This window comes from Mesoplodon mirus (assembly GCF_964341445.2).
Source record: "Mesoplodon mirus genome assembly, chromosome: 10".
NCBI classification, from domain to species: domain Eukaryota; kingdom Metazoa; phylum Chordata; class Mammalia; order Artiodactyla; family Ziphiidae; genus Mesoplodon; species Mesoplodon mirus.
Window position 1 is genome coordinate 42,070,794 of NC_138986.1, and position 23,096 is coordinate 42,093,889.

Consider the following 23,096-nt stretch of genomic DNA (forward strand, 5'->3'; position numbering starts at 1 on the left):
CTTATTATATGCTTCCTTCTTCTAGAGTTCTTTTGATGAGGATACCTTCCTAGAAAAAGGACTGCACTGGTCTTTTGTCAAAGTATATGAGTTGCTGTGTTTCCCCGGTAGACTCTCCTACAGCTTTAAAAAGCTTCATAATTTTTTTCTTCTACTGGACTAAATTAATTGTGATATTGAAACAGACTTGTAACTATCAACCAAAACAAAGAACCAGTCTATTCTAAGTTCTTTACTTTGAAGAAATTTTTTTCCTTTTAAGTGTATAAATATAATTCATTTTGTGAACATTAATTTGTAGTTTTGAATTTTTGAACATTTAAAAAAAGTTAAGGTAGTTTGATTTATGTGTTAGAATGTACGCATTTTGTTCCAAACTAGGCCAAGTAAGTTGTATACCCATTTCCTGGAAAACATATCTCCAAAGACTTTCATTAATAGTTACTTAGCACAGGTATAGAATAACTAAGAGGTACTTAATAAGTAAATTATTTGGTTTATTAGTGGTGGGGTTTAAGGATTAAAAAAAATAAAGCTTATTTTTCTGATTATTAAACTAATAATACAAAGCATAAAACTCAAAGAAATTACCAGTAACTTACCATCTAGGGAAAACCACAGGTAGTATTTTGATGTATTTCTTTCCAGTTGCTTTATGCAGTTTTTTTTTGTTTGTTTGAATGTTTACTGTATGCTGGCTGCAGCACTGAGTAAGATCTGGAACACAGGATCCTTGCCCTCAATGACTATTACTACAGTCTAGAAGGAGGACAGATACAGGCACAGATAACTTCAGTTTGATATGGTGAGTGCTAAGCTAGAAACAGGCAAAAAAAGAGTTCAGAGAATTCCTAGACAATATGAAATCTGAGGTTATTTGTGAACTTCCCATTTATTAAATTTTATGTCTTACTTAGATTGACAATATAAGCATTTTATACTTTAAGGTCTTCACTATTTTAATGGCCAAAATTGTGTTCCCTTCTCCCTTTTGGTTTATTTGTAACAGTTCCTTATTAGAAATAACGCTTAACAAACATTCTATAGCCCCATTGTCCCAAATGTTGGATTCTTTTTTTTTTATTTTAGCTTTACTGAGGTATAATTGATAAATAAAATTGTAATGTATTAAAGTGTAAATATGATGTTTTGATATATGTATACATTGAGAAAGGGTTCTCATTAGAGTTGATTAACACATCCATCACGTCACATAATTCCTTTTTTTCTTAGTTGAGAACACTTAAGTTTTATTCTCTTAGCAAATTTCAAGTATACAAAATTGTTGTTAACTATAGTCATCATATTCCACATTAGATGCTAAGACTTAGCGTAATATCCTATTGTGTGTATGTGTTTGCGTGTGTGTGTGTGTGTGTGTCTTTGAAAAAATGTCTGTTCAGGCCCTTTGGCCATTGTTTATTTGGGTGTTTTTTTGCTGTTGAGTTGTTCTTTATATATTTTGTATATTAATCCCTTATTGGTTATATGGTTTGCAAATATTTTCTCCCATTCTATAGGTTGCCTTTTCTTTTCTTTCTTTTTTCTTTTCTTTCTTTCTTTCCTTTCTTTCCTCCTTCCTTCCTTCCTTCCTTCCTTCCTTCCTTTCTTCCTTCCTTCCTTCCTTTCTTTCTTTCTTTCTCCTTCCTTCCTTCCTTTCTATGATGATTTTCCTTGCTATTCAAAAGCTTTTTAGTTTGATATAGTACCATTTATTTATTTTTGCTGTTGGTGTCAAAATCCAAAAAAATCATTGCAAGATCAATGTTAAGGAGCATACCTGTATGTTTTCTTCTAGGAGTTTTATGGTTTCAAGTCTTATGTTCAAGTCTTTAATCTATTTTGAGTTCACTTTTGTGTGTGGTGTAAGATAGGGGAACAGTTTCATTCTTTTGCCTTTGGCTGTCCCGTTTTCCTAATACCATTTAGCCTTTCCCCTTTGTATATTCTTGGATCCCTGATAGTAAATTAACTCACTGTGTATGCATGGGTTTATTTCTGGGCTCTCTATTCCATTCCATTGATCTGTGAGTCTTTATTTAATGACAATACTGTTTTAATTACTATAGCTTTATAGTATAGTTTGAAATCAGGATGTTTGATGCTTCCAGCTTTGTTCTTTTTCAGAATTGATTTGGCCATTCAAGGTCTTTTGTGGTTCTGTACAAATTTTAGCATTGTTTTTTCTATTTCTGTGAAAAATACCATTGAAATTTTTATAGGGATTGCATTGAATCTGTGGCTTACTTTGGGTAGCATGGATATTTTAACAATATTTTTCCAATTTGTGAGCATGAAATATCTTTCCATTTATTTGTGTCTTCAGTTTCTTTCACCTCAAGGTATTATAGTTTTTGACGTGTGGATATTTTACTTCCTTGGTTTAATTTACTTCTTAGTGTTCTTTTCAATGCAATTGTAAATGGATTGTTTTCTTAATCTGTCTTTTCATTAGTTTGTTGTTAGTATATAGAAACATAACTGATTTTTGTGTATTGATTTTTGTATTCTGTAACTTTACTGAATTTGCTGATTAGTTCTAACAGTTTTTTGGTGGTTTTCCATATATAGTATGTCATATGCAAATAGAGACAGTTTTACTGCTTCCTTTACGATTTGGATATCTTTTATTTCTTTTTCTTATCTAATTGCTCTGGCTAGGACTTCCAGTACTTCATTAAGTAAAAGTGGTGAGAGTTAAGTATCCTTGTCTTGTTCCTGATCTTGTTCCTCAGCTTTTTCAGTGTTGAGTATGATGTTAACTGTGGGCTAGTCATATATGGCCTTTATTGTGTTGAGTTATGTTCCCTCTGTACCCAGTTTGTTGAGAGTTTTATCTTGAAAGGATGTTGAATTTTGTCAAATACTTTTCCTACATCTTTTGAGTTTATATGATTTCTATGCTTTATGTTGTTAATGTGGTATATCACATTTATTGATTTGCATATGTTGAACCATTCTTGCATCCCTGGAATAAATCCCATTTGATTATGGTGTACGGTCCTTTTGATGTGCTGTTGAATTAGGTTTGCTAATATTTTGTTGAGGATTTTTGTATCTATGTTATTAGGGATATTAGCCTGTGATTTTCTTGTAGTGTCCTTGTCTGGGTAATGTAGTGTCCAGTATAGGGTAATGATGGCTTCTTAAAAAGAGTTTAGAATTATTCTTTCCCTTTCCATTTTTTGGAAGAGTTTGAGAAGGATTGGTATTAATTCTTTAAATGTTTGGTAGGATTCATTCCCTAGTGAAACCATTTGGTCCTGGACATATCTTTGTTGAAAGGTTTTTGATTATTGATTCAGTATGTGTACTAGTAATTGGTCTGTTCAGACTTTCTTTGTCTTCATGATTTAGTCTTGGTAGGTTGTATGTTTCTAGGAATTTATTTATTTCTTCTAGGTTGGCCAATTTGTTGGCTTATGATTGTTCATAGCAGTTTCTCATGATCCTTTGTATTTCTGTGTGAGCAGTTGTAATGTCACCTTTTTCATTTTTTATTTTATTTGAGACTTTTTTTTCCCATAGTCATTCAGGCTTGTCAGTTTTATTTATCTTTTCAAAATAGCTTTAGTTTCATTGATCTTTTCAGTTGTCTTTTTAGTCAATATTTCATTTATTTCCACTCTGATTCTTATTATTTCCTTCCTTCTTTAAACTTTTTTTTTTTTAGCATCACCACGCAGCTTGCAGGATCTCAATTCCCTGACCAGAGACTGAACCCAGGCCATGGCAGTGAAAGCCTGGAATCCTAAATTAGTTCCTTCCTTCTACTAACTTTGGGGTTAGTTTGTTCTTTTTCTAGTTCCTTAAGGTGTAAAGTTAGATTGTTCATTTGAGCTTTCTTAATGTTGGCATTTATCACTATAAACTTCCCTCTTACAAGTGCTTTTGCATTCCATAAGTTTTGTTATGTTGTGTTTCCATCATTTGTCTCAAGATATTTTTTGATTTCCCTTTTGATTTCTTTTTTGACCCATTGGTGGTTTAGGAGCATGTTGTTTAAGCACCACATATTTGCGAATTTTCTGTTTTCTTCTTTTAATTGATTTATTTCATACCATTTTCATTGGAAAAGATGGCTGGATATGGTGTAAATCTTCTTAAATGTAGTAAGACTTATTTTGTGGCATAAGACATGATCTGTCTTGGAGAATGTTTCATGTGCACTTGAGAAAAAAATGTGTATTTATATTCTTTTTCTATCTCTATATATCTGTAGGAAGAGATTTATTGTAAAGAATTTGTTCATGTGATTATGGAGGCTGGTAAGACCCAAGATCTGCTGTGTGAGTCAGCAATCTGGAGACCCAGGGGAGTCAATGGTTTAGTTTCAAATTGAATTCGAAGGCCTGAGAACCAGGAGAGCTGATGTTTCACTTCCAGTCCAAAGACAGGGAAAAGCCAATGTTCTCTTTTGAAGGCCTTTAGGCAGGAAGAATTCTCTCTTTATTGGGGGTGGGTCAACCTTTTCCATTCAGACCTTCAGCTGGTTTGATGAGGCCCATCCACATATGGAGGGCAATCTGCTTTACTCAGTCTACCAATTTAAATATTAATCTCACCTAAAAATAGCGTCACAGAAACATGCAGAATAATATTTGACCCAGTATCTGGCCACCCCATGGTCCAGTTATGTTGACACATAAAATTGATCATCATACATATGAATATATGTTTGATGTTGTCTAAGAGTTTTGAACCATACAAGGGAATTCCCTGGCAATCCATTGGTTAGGACTCTGTGCTCTCACTGCCGAGGGCCTGGGTTCAGTCCCTGGTTGGGGAACTAAGATCTCACAAGCCACACGGCACGGCCAAAAAAATAAATAAATAAACCATACAGGTCAACTTGTTATTGAGTTCAAGCTCGTACTGCTCGCTGCACGACAGGCTGTTAAATCGAGAGATGAGTTGTCAGGGCAAGGAATAGTGACTTTATTTGGAAAGCCAGCAAACTGAGAAGATGGTGGGCTCATGCATCAGAGAACCATCTTGCCTGAGTTAGAATTCAGGCTTCTTTTATACTAAAAGGGGAGGGAATAAAGTCAAACATTTCCTGGTTCCAGTCAGCCTCTGGAGGGGATGTGTTAATTTCTTCCTCCCTGTAGTCATTCACAGGTGGGCCTGGTCAGGATGTTTCCTGTGAGCTAAACAGAGGAATTTCAGCTTAATGCTCACTACCTGGGAGGCAGGTTTCCCAGAGATGGGCCATTATGTATAATTTAAGCTTATAGGAAACATCCCTTTAGTGGTTAACTTGTAATAGAATGCAAACATTTCTTCCTTATTACAAACTGAGACTGTTTATTCTGGAAAAAGAAATCCAAAAAAGTTGTTGGTGTTGGTAGTCCTCAGATAACTTCAGTAATGCTCCCATGAATTTTCAGATTTAGAGCAGCAGGACTTGCTGGTATGTGCTCTAGGATGAACTAGAATTTCTTCTGAATAAAGGAATGAATTAACATGCTGGCTGGGGTTACTTATTTTGAGTCAGCTGGATTTTAGAGAATATTTGTCTATTAGAATAATTTTTTACTCTCGATCAGGGGTCTGCAAACTAGGGCCCATGGATCAAATCTAGCTTGTCATCCTTTTTATCAATAAAGTTTTATTGCAACACAGTCATACCCATTCTCTTGTCTACTGCTGCCTTTACCACAATGGTAACAGAGTTGGATAGTTTTGATAGAGATCAAATGGCTTGCAAAGGTGAAAATATTTACTGTCTGACCTTCAGAAAACTTCAGAAAAAGTTTTGTTGAGCCATTCTTCCTGGTAATAGTTAATGATTTAAGCCTAATTATTGAAAATCTTCCTAGCTTCTGTTAATAACACCATATCATTATCAGTGTTTTTTTTCTTTCTTTTTTTACCCCCATTACTGGTGTGTATGTGTGTGGGGGTGGGGTGGGGGGATTATATCCTTTTATCTACAAATGGTGTCCTTGGGCCAAGATTTGTTAACAATAAATGGGGTGGAGGTGTTGTGGCCTAAACATGTAATACTACTTTATACTGCTCAAGATGGCTATATTGTCTAAAAGCAAGAGTTTTTACTTTATTTCAGTGGTCTTATGCAGCTTTTGTAAAATTGTTAACCAGGAATCTGTTGAATTTACATATCTTGCTCTATAGCTGGTTCCTTTCAGAATCAAATGTTGATGTAATCTGCAAATCAGTATAAGTAATTTTCAGCATTTTTCCCCAAAGATGATAGTGTATAATCATCATCATCATCATCATCCCTAGTGATAGAGTAAATGTTCTGTAATGTATTTGTTCCTTTAGTAAAACATTGTAGTCAATGTTGACATTTAGACGTAGAGCTCCCTGAAAGCTCCTTTTTCCATATGTAAATGTACAATCTCTTCCCTAACCACGGAATCATACTATATATGTAGCGATACAAATGCTTTGCTCCCACACATACTTAATATTTTGGATGTCACTACATGTTAAAAAAAAGTTCAGTGAAATTATTTTTAGCACTTGAATATTATCAACTAACTTACATATTTTGTTTCTAGGCATTTATTTTTATTGTTAAAGAAGTACTGTCCTTGTGCTTATATATTTTTATACTTGTCTATTACTTCTTTATAAAAATTTCTAGTAGGAGGTCTTATGTTGAAATTTAGGTACATGTTGAAATTTAGATACCTGTTTCCAGATGCCCTAATTTAGAAAGGTTCTATCAGTTTATATACCCACGAAACTATGTGAACTTTCCCTGCACTTTGTTTGACCTTGGTATTTCAAATATTTGCCAGTGGTATTTAATGTTATAGATAATTTAAAAATCTAAAAATAAAAAATTGTTGCCTTTTTCATTTCTCTCATTATTAGTAAGGTTGGACATCTTTTCATATCTTTATTTGCCATTTCCATGTACTACCAGCCTATTTATGTTGTTTTCTGAGTATTCCTAAAAAAATTTCTCCAATTAATAGGTTTGCACTTGGGAGAGAAAGTAGTGGGCTGGTTGCCCTTTTTGATAATGGTTTAGATAGGACTTTGAGTTCATTTAAAAGGAATATTACATGAGGAGCTGTTTAAAGAAAATATTTTTGGTGCAGATTATAGACAAATCAGAGTTAGAGCAGATCTGGTGACAGAATGCCTTCACCTGGTGCTTTAAGGTGTGAGTGCTTAGTCAGATGAATTAAGATAAGTCCCATTCTGAGATAGGTCTAGAATCTACAAAGTTTTAAGTGGTTGTTCTGGACCTCAAAGCTGGTAGAAGTGTTTCTTTGGCCACTATTTTTTAAGCTTGAGTTAATTTAAATGTATATGACTTCTAAGGCTGCTTGTATACTTCATAGATAGATCTATAAAACTCAAAATTTATAAATTATATTATAAATAGAAATGAAAGATAATAATTCGGTATAATGTTTTATTAGAACTAGAACTTTAATGTTGGGGTTAATATGGTAGAAAATAGCTTCAGGTCTGGTTTTATTATTTTTTTAAAACAATTTAATATTTATTTATTTATTTGGTTGCACTGGGTCTTAGTTGTGGCAGGTGGGCTCCTTAGTTGTGGCATGCTAACTCTTAGTTGCAGCATGCATGTGGCATCTTGTTCCCTGACCAGGGATCAAACTCCGGCCCCCAGCATTGGGAGCGTGGAATCTTAACCACTGCACCACCAGGAAAGTCCCTGGTTTTATTATTAATCTCTTTATATATTTTGATATTAATAAAGAGAATGACTGTTCCTAAGTGCAGTAAAAATGATGTAATTAATTTTGTGGATGTGTTTGTCATTTTGAGATTCTTATGTTTATTAAACTGCTAGAAAGCTCTCCTTGCATGCCAATTTCAGTAGCGTGTAACATGTAATTCTGTAATGATGTTTTGTTTCACATCATGATGATAAGTGCCCAGTCATTTCTGCTTTACTTAGAAGCAACTGCAATACTCCCAAATGGGAGTATTATAATTATGTGATAATGTCTGCTTTAAGGTAGCTATTCACGTCATCTATAATATGCTTATTAATTTTCAAGGGTATAATTGAATTGAAGGCTCAAAATTCTTGTACAGAACGTGTTAACTACCACAAATAAGTCTGCAGGCTTCAATTTTAGAGCCACTGTGTTAACCGTTGATAAAGACATGTGCTACTATAACTTTGTATAAAATTCAAGATTTAAAATTGCTCTTTCAAATTACTATAAACATTTTTCAGTGCTTGTCCTTTATTTCTGCACCTAATTTTTATGAACTTGTAATTAATAGTTCACAGAGTGGCATTGGTCCATGGGTATATTTTGAGTGGCATTGTAGACAGTAAAAGAATGAAGTGAGCAAAAACGTAAAATGATGGATAAATCATAAAAAGGCAAATGTAAGTTAAGTAAAAATGGACAACATAAGTGAAAATAAAGATTATAAGAGAACACTGAAAAGTGATACATTAGCTAAACAATGAAGATTTAACGTAACTCAAAAGGGAAAATTAAGCAAAGAGCCAGGAAGATGCTCTGGTGTTAAACTTCTATGAAAAGATAACTAAAGAAATAAAATCAATTAAAATAATGAAAAAGAATTTAAAATTTTAAGTGGTTAGGTTATAGCGGAAAAAAATAGATTTTTTTGACCTTCCATGAGCACATTCTACTTACATTGTCATGCAATATGATTTGATTAGATTTTCCCTGAGTCCCAATTCTCAGCTAATGCCTGTGTCTGGGATCACAGATGCCTACCTATCAAATATTACAAAGCAGAGTGCTGACATTTCCAGATGGATTGATGATAGAGTTGATATTTTAAATCAAACAGTAGTTCCATGTATAAAAGTTCAATGTCTATAAGCAGAAGTCAGAGCTCTTCAGCCAGAGGAAGCTGCTAAATCAGCATTGAATTTGTGTATGTGTGATAAGTAAGTTTATTTGGTGAATCTTAGATATCACCGATCTATTTAAATTATTTTCGGCAGAAAATAAGCTTATTTTACCTTACTTGCATTTTTTTTTTGCGGTACGCGGGCCTCTCACTGCTGCCGCCTCTCCCATTGCGGAGCACAGGCTCCGGACGCGCAGGCCCAGCGGCCATGGCTCACGGGCCTAGCCGCTCCGCGGCATGTGGGATCCTCCCGGACCGGGGCTCGAACCCGCGTCCCCCGCATCGGCAGGCGGACTCCCAACCACTGCGCCACCAGGGAAGCCCCTTACTTGCATTTTTTACAAGGTCAAAAGATGTCTTCTGTCTACTCACAGACATTATAAATGTGTTAACTTCTGCATATTTTCTTTTGTAGGCCCAGATTATTCTTCATCAGCATGGTTACCTGGTAATGAATCATTGTGGCAGGCCACAACTGTTCCGTCCAACCAGCGAAATAACCATATCAGGAGACATAGTATAGCTTCTGACAGTGGTGACACTGGCATTGGAACTTCCTGTTCTGACAGTGTGGAAGGTGAGCTGAATTCTTACTGGTTAGACGTGAATCTTTGTAGAATGGCTGTGATTGAGAAAATTCAAGGGATGTGTTTTATTGTTCTAAACTAAGAAATTATAAAGTAGTGTTTGAATATTTAATAATGTTCAGTGTTGTTATATATCAAATGAAATTGTTCTTCTGATCGTATTAATTTTTCCTTCATTAATTTTTTGTTGTTGTTGTTGTTTTCTGCTGTACGTGGGGCCTCTCACTGTTGTGGCCTCTCCCGTTGCGGAGCACAGGCTCTGGATGCATAGGCTCAGTGGCCATGGCTCACAAGCCTGGCCGCTCCGCGGCATGTGGGATCTTCCCAGACCAGGGCACGAACCCGCTCAACAGATGACCCAAACAACAGATCACAGAATACACAAGCCTACTCTTTCTATTAGATATGTAGATTTCTGTAGCACACATACCAACCTAAGTACTTTTTAAAAACACATGTTTATTTGGAAATTTAATACGTGATATAAAGACAGCATTTCAAAATAGTAAGGAAGGATTAAGCCTGAAAAAAGTGTTAATAGATACTGAACTCAAACTGTAAGAAAATTAAATTTGAAATGGAGCAAAGAACTAATGATTTCTTTTAACAATCATAAAAGTACTAGGAAATAGGAAATTTATTTTATATTTTTACATTAAATATATTCTTAAGCCACACAACACAGATTTTAATAGAAATTCAAAAATTTTGAACACTGATAAAAGATATTAAATAAAAAAGGGGACATACTAGGAATAAATATTTGTAATCAAATTAACAAGAAACTAATATCCATATTATTTAAAGAGTTCCTACAAATAAGGATAATGCCCCCAAATAGGTGTTTATCTATAAAATTTTAAATATTTCATAATTTAAAAATTTCATAGATAAAAGAAATAATTCATGTAAAAAGTACAAATGACCAATAAACATCAAAAAGGTGATCAAACTCAGTCATAGTGAAGTGAAAGTCTAGACAGTGAGATACTGCTTTTCACCAGCAAAATTGCCCCCTTTTCCATAAAAATAGACTGTAATATCCAGGATCTGAGCAAAGATGGGAAAAATAGTACTCTGATAACTAGGATATGTAGTCAGCCTTTATAGGGGGCAATTTGGCAATGCTAACTAACAGCTATATAACTGTTAACCATGTTCTAGGCACTTATACATGTTAACTCTTTTAACCTTCACAACAGCCCTCTGATAGGAAAAGTGAGGTCAACCTTTAAGTAACACTTAGAGGTTAAATTACTTACCTATAAATAATGTATGTAAAGTGTATATATTCTTGATTTAGCACGCACACAGCTGAACAAAGATAATATGTACAAGAATATTCACTGTAACACTGTTTAGTGAAAAATTAGAACTCCAAGTGTCTGTCAGTAGGGAAATGGTTAAATATATCACGGTGTATTCAGTTAATTAGGTAGCTACATATGTACTAACCTAGAAATATATTCAAGCGAATTTCCAACTTAAGATAACAAACTAAACACAGTTCTCTAATTCTGTTCCTTTCTGAATTCCCACTAAAAGTCAGGAAAAAAAATTAAAAAACAAAACAAAACCAAAAACAACCATATGATGACAGGGGGAAAAAGAGAAAACAACAGTAAAATTCTGGGAGCTATAAGTCAGAACAATACAAATTTTCTTAGCAGATCCCAAGAGCTAAATCCGAAACCAGCAGCAGAGAAATTCAGGAACAAACTGTCAATATATATTATTAAAAATCCTCAAAAATGCTCAGGAACTGGTGTACATGATATTCACATGACATCACTGGTGATGTTTACTTTGATTACTTAGTTAAGATGTGTTTGCCAGATTTCTCTGCTATAAGACTGTTATTTTACCCTCTTCATATTCTACTGTTTGGAAGCAAGTCATTAAGTCCAGCCCAAACTCAGAATGAGGGTGGGGGTACAGAGTTTTACATCCTGGAGGGAAAAATATCTATGTACGTTGTTTGGAATTCTTTTATGAGAAAGACTCATCTGTTTTCCCTCATTTATTTATTTATCCAACCACTTATTTATGTTAGTATGGACTGTGTATATTTATCTTTTGGGCTATTATCCAATAATATTTATTTTGTTGCTCAAATTATTCCACCTTTTGCCATTGGGAACTCTTTCAGGTTGACTCCTGTGACACTCTGTGCTCCATCCCCATCCTTTTGTTTTTTGAGCACTTCCTTTTGCATAGTGTAAGGTGTTCCATGGTCATCTTATATCTTCCCTACTGTAGCCCTAGGATCAGCCATTTCTCCAAAGATCCCTGGTTCTTTTTATTGGAGAATAGTATTTAGAAACCAAGATCTGGGTGCTGGGAGTGCTTGTTACCGCTGGGGTGTTATTGCTTCTACACCGTCATGGAGGCAGAACTAGGTTATATGGTATGTATACTCGCCTGTGTATACATGCATATCTGTAATTATTTCTGTGTCTATTCATAAGTATCCACATTAAGCTAAATGAGTTCATACTGATGTCTCTGACTCTAATCCAGTATAGCAGAGCTCATTTTAACTTTTTCCCCTTACTTGTCTATAATTTCCCTTTCCAACAGTGAGATACCTCCACCATCTACCATCTATTTACATATTTATTCAGCCCTCAGTATACAAGTAAAGCAGGTTCGGAACTATTAACCCATATTCCCCTCTGTTAGTTTCCTAGGGCTGCCATAACAAATTACCACAAACTGGGTAGCTTAAAACAGCAGAAATATATTTTCTCACAGTTTTGAAGACTGCAGGTTCAAAATCAAGGTATCGACAAGGATATGTTTCCTTCAAAGGCTCTAGGGACAAGTCTTCCTTAATTGCTGCTTCTAGCTTCTGGTGGTTACTGGCAATCCTTGTCATTCTTTGGTTTGTGGCATGATAGTTTTCATGTCTGCCTCCTTTACATGGCCTCCTTCTCTAGGTCTCCTCTGTGTCTTCAGATATCTCTTTCTCTCTTTCCTTATAAGGACACTGGTCATTGGATTTAGGGCCCACCCATATCCAGTATGACCTCATCTTAACTTGATAACATCTGCAAAGACCCTACTTCAAAATAAGATCACCTTCACAGGTATTGGGGGGTTAAGATTTCAGTGTATCTGTGTGGGGCACACAGTTCAATCCACAGCACTCTGTTACATCTATGTGGTTAAATAGAAAGCCATAAAATTTTTGGAGAGTAATTTGATCTAAGTAGAGTTGAAAATAAAGCAGGAAACTACTTTGAAGGCTTAAAAAATGTATTATTAGCTATTTGGTCTCGTCACTGAACTATAAAAATTAACTTTTTTTGAGGATAGAATGATGTGGGAAGGATACAGATCTGGAGATTTAGAAGTTGTAGAATGGATGCTCTGGGGTTTTTTTTAGTGCTACTACAAAGCTGTTTGCTTTAAGCAAATCATACTCCCTGTTAACTTTGTTCCTGTGTTATGACTTCTCAAAAATTTACTTGAGGTTCAGAGATAAATTCTTTTGCTTTTTGAAGCTTTGTCTTAGAAACTCAGTACTAATAATCTTTTTATAGTCAGTTACTTCAACCTCCATAGAATATTATGGTATTAATCTGGGTCCAGCTGGGAATTTTCTTTCCTCAGTTCAGCCAGGGAGAGCTTAAAAAAAATTCCCCTCTCTTCCCCCAGACTAGGCCACGCTGTGTCAGGGCTGGGATGCTGCATTTTCATAATGACTGGCTGAAGAACTGAGAATACCTCATTGAGAATATGACTATAATGGTGTCTTTTTTATAATCTCCAGAAACCCTTTGATTCTGCTGTGTATTATTATATATAATTACTCACCTTTTCTATTGCTGTTTAGAAAACTTCTTTTTATTCTTTGAATTAATTTAAAACTATTTGTGTTAACAGCAAATATCACTGCTTTTCTCACTGAATAATTCATCAGGTGTTAAATGCAAGTCCCTATAATTTTTTAGGGATGAAGAGCATGATTCTCACTTTCTTCTTGAATTGGGCTGATGTGAAGATGTTAGTTTTATTTATTTATTTATTTTTGGCCTTCCATTAGATCTTGCCATTACCTCCAAGTTGAACTCCCAACTCCTTTCCCTGCTAGTTTTTTAATTAATACATAAAACAATGAGTGATTTTACTGGTATGTTACAGAGCACTATACAAAATATTCTAATGGACAAAGAACCCATTGAGTTCAAGGCGTGATCATAGTAGGTAATGTTATTTAGAGGCTATTCTATGTGGATAAAGCAGTGTCAGAATTTGAAGACAAAGGGCAAGTAGGGAAAGAGTTCTAGGAAAGGATGATGGGTATAACAATGGTGCGTGAAAATAAGATGGAGTAATAGGACTCTGGGAGACTGACAATAAATAACAGAAACTTGGGGCTCCTGTGGAAAATGAATCAGAATTATGGTTTGAATGACAGTGCTGGTAACGAATGACTGTTTTTTTTTTTTTTTTTTTTTTTTTTTTTTGCGGTATGTGGGCCTCTCACTGGTGTGGCCTCTCCCGTTGTGGAGCACAGGCTCCGGACGCGCAGGCTCAGTGGCCATGGCTCATGAGCCCAGCTGCTCTGCAGCATGTGGGATCTTCCCGGACCAGGGCACGAACCCGTGTCCCCTGCATCGGCAGGCAGACTCTCAACCACTGTGCCACCAGGGAGGCCCACGAATGACTTTGATTACATTTATTTATTGACTGTCAGGAGAGGTGAAGGGTACTCTCTTTAAAAAAAGAAAAAATCAATTATTTAAGAATGTTATCTAAAAATAGGGAATAATTTTAGCAGGCATATTAAAGGTTATTTATTTAGAACAAAAGCTTAGGGTGTTTGCTGATACAACGCTTGATTCCAATTAGTGTAGTTTTCTTTCCTGAATTTATGTCTTTCTGAAGTTCTCATGATTTCTGCTTCGTGGGAGCTATTCACCATCTCTGTTCTCTGGTAAGTTTCCTGAGTCATCTAATTTGTAATCTTTGTTTTTCCTTGTTGGATTTGCTACATGCCATATCTGTTTAATGTAAAGGGCTCAGGGAAGTATCCGTTGTGGAGGATTATTGAATATTGAAAATAGCCTTGCATTAGAATATAACTAATAGGTTGATATTTATAACATAATGTCAGCATTAAAACATGCTGTGTATTAGATTATTTCATATCAGTGTCATGTGGATACTTTATACATATATCTATATACACACTTATATATGCTTTACATACTTTGGTCTTTGATTACATAAATCTTTTTGTCATCCACTAATCATAGGTCTATAAAGTATTCATTTTTCTCATTTATAAAATTAAATCTATCCTTATTAAATTCCAAACATAATAGAATAACCTAAAAAGTGTTCATCTCCTTTGTACTAAACCCCCAGATGAGAATTATGGTGGTATAAAATTATATTAATTTTAAATAATATACATGAAATTTGGACCTGTTACCAAATATAATTTGAGTTTGTTTTAGAATGTATTTGCAGAATATTTTAGTTAACTGCCTTTAACTCTGTTACTGTTAATATTTGTCTTGGGAGGAGGGTATATATTCCTACTTGATTTCTGAGGCTGTGGCATGAAGTACTATATTATTTTGGTTTGCTGTGACAGTTTTTAGCTGAAATGTGTGAATGCATTTGAATTCTTAAAAGATTGATTATTGTAAAAACCTCAATATACGTAGCAAATAACTGCATGATTTACATACTACATGGGTTTATTAACAAAAACTCTTAATGTAACTTATCACAATTTACATACTATACTTGATACAATATATGCACTTACAGCTATTGTAAATTACTGTCATTTCCTTTCTGAAGATATTCAGGGTAGTTTATGGAAAACAATAGTATAGAGCTGTGTGATTCAATATGGTAGCCACTAGTAACACGGGGGTATTGAGTGCTTGAACTATGCCTGGTCCAAATTGAGATGTAAGCTGCACACTGGATTTGAATATTTTGTATTAAGAGAAGAATATAAAATATCTCATTAATACTTTTTAATATTGATTACATAATGATATACTATTTTAGATATAGTGGGTTAAATAAAAGCTATTATTTTTTTAAATTTTATTTATTTATTTATTTATTTATTTATTTATGGCTGCGTTGGGTCTTCGTTGCTGTGTGTGGGCTTTCTCTAGTTGCGGTGAGCGGGGGCTACTCTTTGTTGTGGTGCACGGGCTTCTCATTGCGGTGGCTTCTCTTGTTGTGGAGCATAGGCTCTAGGTGCGCGGGCTTCAGTAGTGTGGCACATGGGCTCAGTAGTTGTGGCTCGCAGGCTCTAGCGCGCAGGCTCAGTAGTTGTGGTGCACAGGCTTAGTTGCTCTGCAGCATGTGGGATCTTCCCAGACCAGGGCTCGAACCCGTGTCCCCTGCGTTGGCAGGCAGATTCTTAACCACTGTGCCACCAGGGAAGTTCCAATAAAAGATATTATTGAAGTTAGTTTTACCTTTTTTTTAAATGTAGTTACTATAAAACTTAAAATTACAAATGTAGCTTGCATTATTATTTTTTAAAATAAATTTATTTATTTTTGGCTCTGTTGGGTCTTCATTGCTGCACACAGGCTTTCTCTGGTTGCGGCACGTGTGCTTCTTATTGCAGTGGCTTCTCTTGTTGCGGAGCACGGGTTCTAGGTGCGTGGGCTTCAGTAGTTGTGGCTTGCGGACTCCAGAGCGGCAGGCTCAGTAGTTGTGGTGCACAGGCTTAGTTGCTCCGTGTCTTGTGGGATCTTCCCGGACCACGGACCAAACCTGTGTCCCCTGCATTGGCAGGTGGATTCTTAACCACTGCACCACCAGGGAAGTCCCGCTTGCATTATATTTTTATTGGACATATTGGTATTGACAGTATAATTTGTAAAGGGTTTACTTTCAAAGATTTTATGAGTGTGTATATATGTTTACATACTTCCCGGTAGAAACAGTATTGGCTTCTCAAAATAGCTACTGTCACCCCGCTTAATATTTAATATAATAGAAATTTATATCTGTAGCATTATGTCTATGATAAATTATATTCTCCTGTCAGTCTGGGGCTACTAAGAGCATACTCCTTTCATCGTTTTGACAGTGGTAAAAGCTTCACTGCAGTGGGATTGCCCTGGTTCCTTTGGCAAAGAGAAAGTTAAGGTTTCTGTGGTGAGATATAAATGTTTGGGTTAGGGAAGATTTTAGATTGGAGAATCCCTGAAATTCTGAAGAGTTCTGTTGCTCAGTTAAGGAATGGGGAAAAGGAATAATGTCAGTAATCCCTGCTGGGATTCTCCCATCAGGTGTGAGGTATAGGCCCTCAGACTTAATTAGGAGGAAGAGGGAACATTATCCTGGAGTCTCACATAGCTGACTGCTAGACCAGTGGGTACCCACATGAAAGTGAGCAGGTAAAGAGTGTGATTGCTCCAGTTTTTCATATGTAAAGTTTGGATGCAATTTGAGTGTTTAGGAGGAAAAAGCCTATCTTGCCACAAGCCTCTGAAATTTGTTCTTTGCAAATAACATTATGTTCATGTTATATAATTCAAATATTTAACCTGTAATAGTAAATTTTGAGTTCTTATTTATCTTAATGATTATTTATCTTTGTTTAAAAGACAATAGTGGTTAAATGGTATACCTCTATATACTAAATGTAAATTTAATTTTGGGGGTATAGATAAAAGTACATGAATAAATTTTACTTAAATTCCACGATACATTAAGTAAACAGTACAGATGTGAAGTAAGTCATCAAACCTTAAACAAACTAAAAGGTACTGTCTAGTTAGTCCTTCACTCTCCCTCCCCCTTCTTTGCCCTATAGTACTGTATGCTTATAACTGATGTTCCAGTCGATGCTCTTTGGCCATTGCTAAATCCTCAAGGTATTCTGTGAATCATCTGGAAAAATAACATTATTTTTAATTTTAATGTTGTGTTTTATTTTAATTATTTAAAAATTTAAAATTCATACATGAGTGTAGAATATATATTTATCACACAGACTCTAAATGCTCTAGAAATGATAAATATCCAGCTTTGTAAATGATATGACACAAATAAAGGTACCTTTCTATTCTTTGCTTTTAGACGTTTGTTCATTTATTCACTTAATAAATATTTATTGAGTACTTTGTTTCAAAAACTGCAGAACTGCAGAGATCAACATGGAGAGGATTACATCAAAATCTCAGCAGGGAAGGAACTCTAGTACAGAAAAATATTCTAAAATTACCATTGAGTGATTTGCTTTTAGCCATGGTATTTTGAGATTTCAAATAATGCTAAATAAGAGTGTGAGATTTTTATATTTAATAAGTTGGAACACTAACATTAGCGGCACCACGTTTTAGCTGTGGTAATTTGCTCATGGGGTGTCAGATTCCAGGGTGGGAGGAAGTAGATCTGTGACATAAGGATAGATGTGCCTGCAGAACTACCAAATTGTAACATAAGCCACATCAGCAGATCACCAATTTCTTTCTTGGTTTTCTTTGCTGAGACCTGGAGGCCATGTATAAATAGCTGCCGCTGGCACAGAAAGGAGAGTTTTTCTTGAAGTATACAGCATTTGTTGTGTAGGGCATAACCTAGATGTGGTCCCAGAGTTGAGTAATTAAGGAAGAAGCAAGAGGACTATAGGACTGGGAGTATAGGACCCTGAGGCTAGAAAAGAACTTAATTTTTGCTTAGACTTGGCTCTGTAACCTTCCACAGGACAGTCTTCCTCTCCCGAATCACATGGTGCCTGAGAGGTGGGCTCACATTGCAGTTCTTTTATTTTTTTAAATCTGAGCTCTTAGGTGTAGCTTCTAATAGTCTATTTGGGGCTAATTTTCAAGCATATTTATAAATTTTACTAAAAAAAGGTACAGATAGAGTTAAATATTTTTTCTTTGATAATTTCCAACTGCTAATTTGTATCAGAGATAATTTTCTTATCTAATTAACCTCATTTATTTCAAGTAGGAGGGACTGATAAAAATGGACTTCAATTTAATCATATCTTCATTAGTTATTTGTTTTTACTAAGAAATAGTAGGACTGTTGAATAGTATAAATTTTGAGGTCATCCTGTGAGTATATGTCAGAAAGGAAGAAAAATAAGAAAAGTTAACATTTGGTGCATTGTCCTTATTTTATGAAGAAATGAAGGCCTTGTAATGTAAGGACTTGTTCAGTCATTTATTCATGTAACCAATATTTATTGTCTACTGTGTGTCAGGTTCTGTGCTAGTGGTTAGAGTTAAAAAGACATTTTCTCTGTTCATTGTATACATAAAGTCTAGTGGAGAAGACAAGACAGGAAATAATTATCATAAAATATGAGCAATATGATAGGCAAAGTACACAGGGTAGGAGGACATTCCTAAATCCACTGGATTTGGGGAAGGACCCCTGGCAGAAGTGATGTTTAAGCTGAGGACCAAAAAGGTGAGTAAGAACTGACAGGGCGAAACAAGGCAGGAGAGTAGTCTAGGCTGAGAAGACAGCATGTTCAAAACTGGGAGGTGAGAGAACATTCTGAGGATGAATCAAGAGGAGAGCAAAACAGGATGCCAGGAGACCACTGGCATTGCAGGTGGGAGCCAATGATGACTTGTTCATAAAAAGAGACAGTAGGAAAGGAGAAAATTAGATGATTCAGGAGATAATTAGGCAATGGAAATCATACATTCTTTCTTTTATACAGCTTTATTGAGATATAACTTACATACCATGTAATTCACCCATTTAAAATGTACAACTCAGTGGCTTTTTAGTATTATATTCACAGAGTTGTATATATATCGCCCGAATGAATTTTAGGACATTTTCATTACCCCAAAGAGAAATCCCACTCCCCTTAGCCATCACCCCCTCCTCCAACAACCCTATGCCCCCTACCATAGGCAACCACTAATTTTGGAAGACGTCATAAAAATTTACCAAGGCTCTGTTTTCTTTGCTTGTGTATTTTATTACAGTGATTAGGTTTCATTAGTTTACTTTGCTAAATGGTTTCTTTAAAACACCTCATCTTAATGTAAAATATCCTCTTGTTCTTACTCTAGTTTTTTTTCTTCTTTACAGAAAATTTCAAACATATACTAAAGTAAAAAGAAGGCAAAATGGTAAAACCCACATGTACACAACACCAGACTTATACAATTGTAAATTTGTAACACATCGCAATCTTATTTCAGATATTCTGTGTGCACCCCCATACCTTAGGTGATATTTTCAAGCAAATCAAGAGTTCCCCCTTAACATTTTAATTACAATAGGAATAATATTTATTGAGCATTTACTATGTATAAGGCATCATGATAAGAGGTTTACATGATTGTTTCAGTTAATTCAAAAATAACATGTTGGGTACAATTCTATACCCATTTTATAGGCAAAGTAAATGATATTTATTTAGACTGTTCTCTAACCTGTTTCCTTGCTTTATTAAGGTTCATTTCATAGGTGAATAATCTTATGTTGCTGCAACTTCATAGCTTTGGAACTTTCAGGACTCTGATGATGAGTACTTCCATAACATGACCTCCAGATATTACAGTGGATTAGTTGGTCTGTTGACCTTAACGTTAATAAGAGTATGTACCATAGATTTTTTTCAGTGTGAGGTTTTATACTTCTATACATGATTAAAAATTTTTTTCATTATAGAATCCTTCTGAGGTCAAATATAATTATTTTCTCTTTACTGATGAAAAATAAAACTTAGAGGACATTAATAACATCTGGGTTTATACAGTGGTTTATGTGGTGGAGCTGAGATTCTTCAAGTCTAACTCTAAAGCCCTGCGCTTAACCGCACTGTTAGATATCTGTTCTTGAAGGGAGAAACTAGAGAGGAAGAAGAACTGAGAGGTATAGTGTAGGATAGTATTGGTAATACTAGGCTGAGAAACAGGAGACCAGGATTCTCTTTTGAGATCTGTACTTGGTCAAGTAATTTAACCTTTATGGACTTAGTTCTTCATTTGCATATGGAAAGAGGTGAAGGGTTATACACAGAATACTTTTTTGCTTGTGAAATCAAATAATTTCAAGGCAGTATTCAAAACAATTATGATTTATATTCTTTTGCAAACCAAATAACCCTTTTCCTTTGCTCCCCATCTCTACTTAATTTTCTTGTTAATCTACCTTACTGCTTAAAATATTTCAATTTAAAATTTTAAACATGGCATATAAGAACATTACAGCTGTAGCAAATTTGCAGAAATTAAAATTGTTTATTGGAGGTATATTTTGTATCTTTATGGCCCTCATTTTTACCTTCATTGTTCTTCATCCATCCATTTGTCTATTCATTCACTCATTTTTTTTCTATCATTTTGCTTCTTGGCTTGGTAGAATATGAACCTGATCAAGCTGAGCTGAATTTAGTCCATTTTCGAGAACTGTGATGAACCCACGTACTTCTGACCTGGAAAGGCCCTTCAGTCGCACAGCCATGGGTTTAGGGAAGAGATTAGTGACTTCACATTTCCCCAGACATGCAAGTGGTTAGAGGACCAAATGATAATTTCTTGTCAGTTCTGTCATAAAGTAACAGTTTTTTTTCCTGAGAAAATTTGAATTTTTGAAAATCACATCCCATAATTTGAGATCATTACAATTTGATTTATAACCATTTTTATAGGAGAGAAATAACACTTTTAGCTCTTTGCAAGTAAACTGCCTGATGAGACTTAATCTAAATTGAAACTAGTAGGAGATATCTAGAAAATGGTACAGTTGAATGAAATTTCAAAAGCCATTCAAGAAAAAAATAAAATTTTTATGTAAATACAAAAAGGAGCTTTTTTACTGACCAGCTTTTAAAATTAGTTTTTTTAAAAAAATAATAAATTTATTTATTTATTTATACTTTTGGCTGCGTTTGGTCTCTGTTGCTACTTGCAGGCTTTCTCTAGGTGCGGTGAGCGGGGGCCACTCTTTGTTGTGGTTCACGGGCTTCTCATTGAGATGGCTTCTCTTGTTGTGGATCATGGGCTCTAGGCGCGTGAGCTTCAGCAGCTGTGGCATGTGGGCTCAGTAGCTGTGGCTCGTGGGCTTTAGAGTGCAGGCTCAATAGTTGTGGCACACGGGCTTAGTTGCTCCGTGGCACGTGGGATCTTCCCAGACCAGGGATCGAACCCGTGTCCCCTGCATTGGCAAGCGGATTCTTAACCACTATGCCAGCAGGGAAGTCCCTAAAATTAGTTTTGCTTTGAATTGTTGACCTCTTTAAACTGTACTTCAGATTGTCCTTTAATTAAGTTGCCAGTAGTCTGGTTAGAGATCAGAAATGCCCCCCTTTTTTAAAAACCAGCTTTTCATCTTGTTTTATATAAACTTAGAGAATGAAGTTTCTTAGTTTGTTGTGAATGGTTGCTAAGAGACAGCGTACAAAAAGAGCTTGAGAACTAATTTGTGAACAGTGTAGACTTCTGTAATTATTTTAAACAAGTAATTTTAGAACTTCTCACTCATTTTCTGCTTCAATAGTATTTGACTTCACAAAATACAATTGAGAAAAAATATAAAATATTCAAGAAAAAAAGGTGATTGGTAATAATGATTAGACAATAACAAAATGAGAACCAAGATTTGCACAGAATTGTGTACTATTGCTCTCAAGTACAGTTGCTAAAAGAATAGGTCATAGGTTTGGCAGTAGGGAAACAGAAGCTCCTCTCTATCCTTAAGGTATAATGAATAAAAGCAAGCAGTTCATGGAACTATGCTTTTCATGATCTTGATACCTGACATACAGTTTTCCTAATGTTCTTGATAGTTATTTCTGTGTAATTCTTTTATGTAATCATTCTCAGTCTCTATGCAGATACCATAATGCCAAAATAGGACTTCATATTTTAGGTGTATCTTCTGTAAACATTTAGCTAGATTAAAAAAATTATGTGGACAATTCTTGTCTTTTGAGTGGATATTCATTTACTGTGATTGTTAAATTTTGATGCATTTTAAATCATATTGTATACTTTCTAGTCTGCTTTTCTCAAGTTTTTTCCTTCTTGCCTTCTTTTGTTTCACTTTTTCTTCATGACATTTTCCTTCTAGTTTATTAGAAGTTATACACATATCTCTTATGAGCTATAATTCATATACTATACAATTCACCCATTTAAAGTACACAATTTAATGCTTTTTAATATATTCTCAGAATTGTCCAACTATTACCACAGTCTAAGTTTAGAACATTTTTTAGCCCACCCCCCTCCTCCCCAAAAGAAGTCTGTTAGCTGTCACTCCCCGTCTTCCCTCCCATCCCTAAGCAGCCACTAATCTGTATAAATTTCTTTTTTCTGGACATTTCATATAAATGGAATCGTCTAATATGTCATCCTTTGTGACTGACTTTCACTTAGCATAATGTTTTCAAGACTCATCATGTTGTAGCATGTATCGGTACTTCATTTCTTTTTATTACCATAATAAAAGATAATATTCCATTGTACCACTTTTCATTTATCCATTGATCACTTGATGGACATTGCATTATTCTGATTTTTTGGCTGTTAAGAATAATGCTTCTGTGAATATGTTTCCATTTCTCTTGGGTGTATACCTAGGAGTGGAATTGCTGGATCATATGGTAACTCTGTTTAACCTTTTGAGGAACTGCCACACTGTTTCCTAAGCAGCGGCGCCATTTTACATTCCCAT

General features: G+C 35.1%; 1 protein-coding gene across 2 annotated transcripts in view; it reads left to right on the top strand.

Moving 5' to 3' along the window:
* Positions 1 to 23,096, top strand: part of CEP85L (centrosomal protein 85L) — a 154,820-nt gene that overhangs the window by 11,629 nt on the left and 120,095 nt on the right. For both annotated transcript variants that reach the window (XM_082633276.1, XM_082633275.1), the window contains exon 2: positions 9,272 to 9,433. In XM_082633276.1, the coding sequence (XP_082489402.1) occupies positions 9,272 to 9,433 (162 nt within the window). The remainder of the gene's footprint in view (positions 1 to 9,271; positions 9,434 to 23,096) is intronic.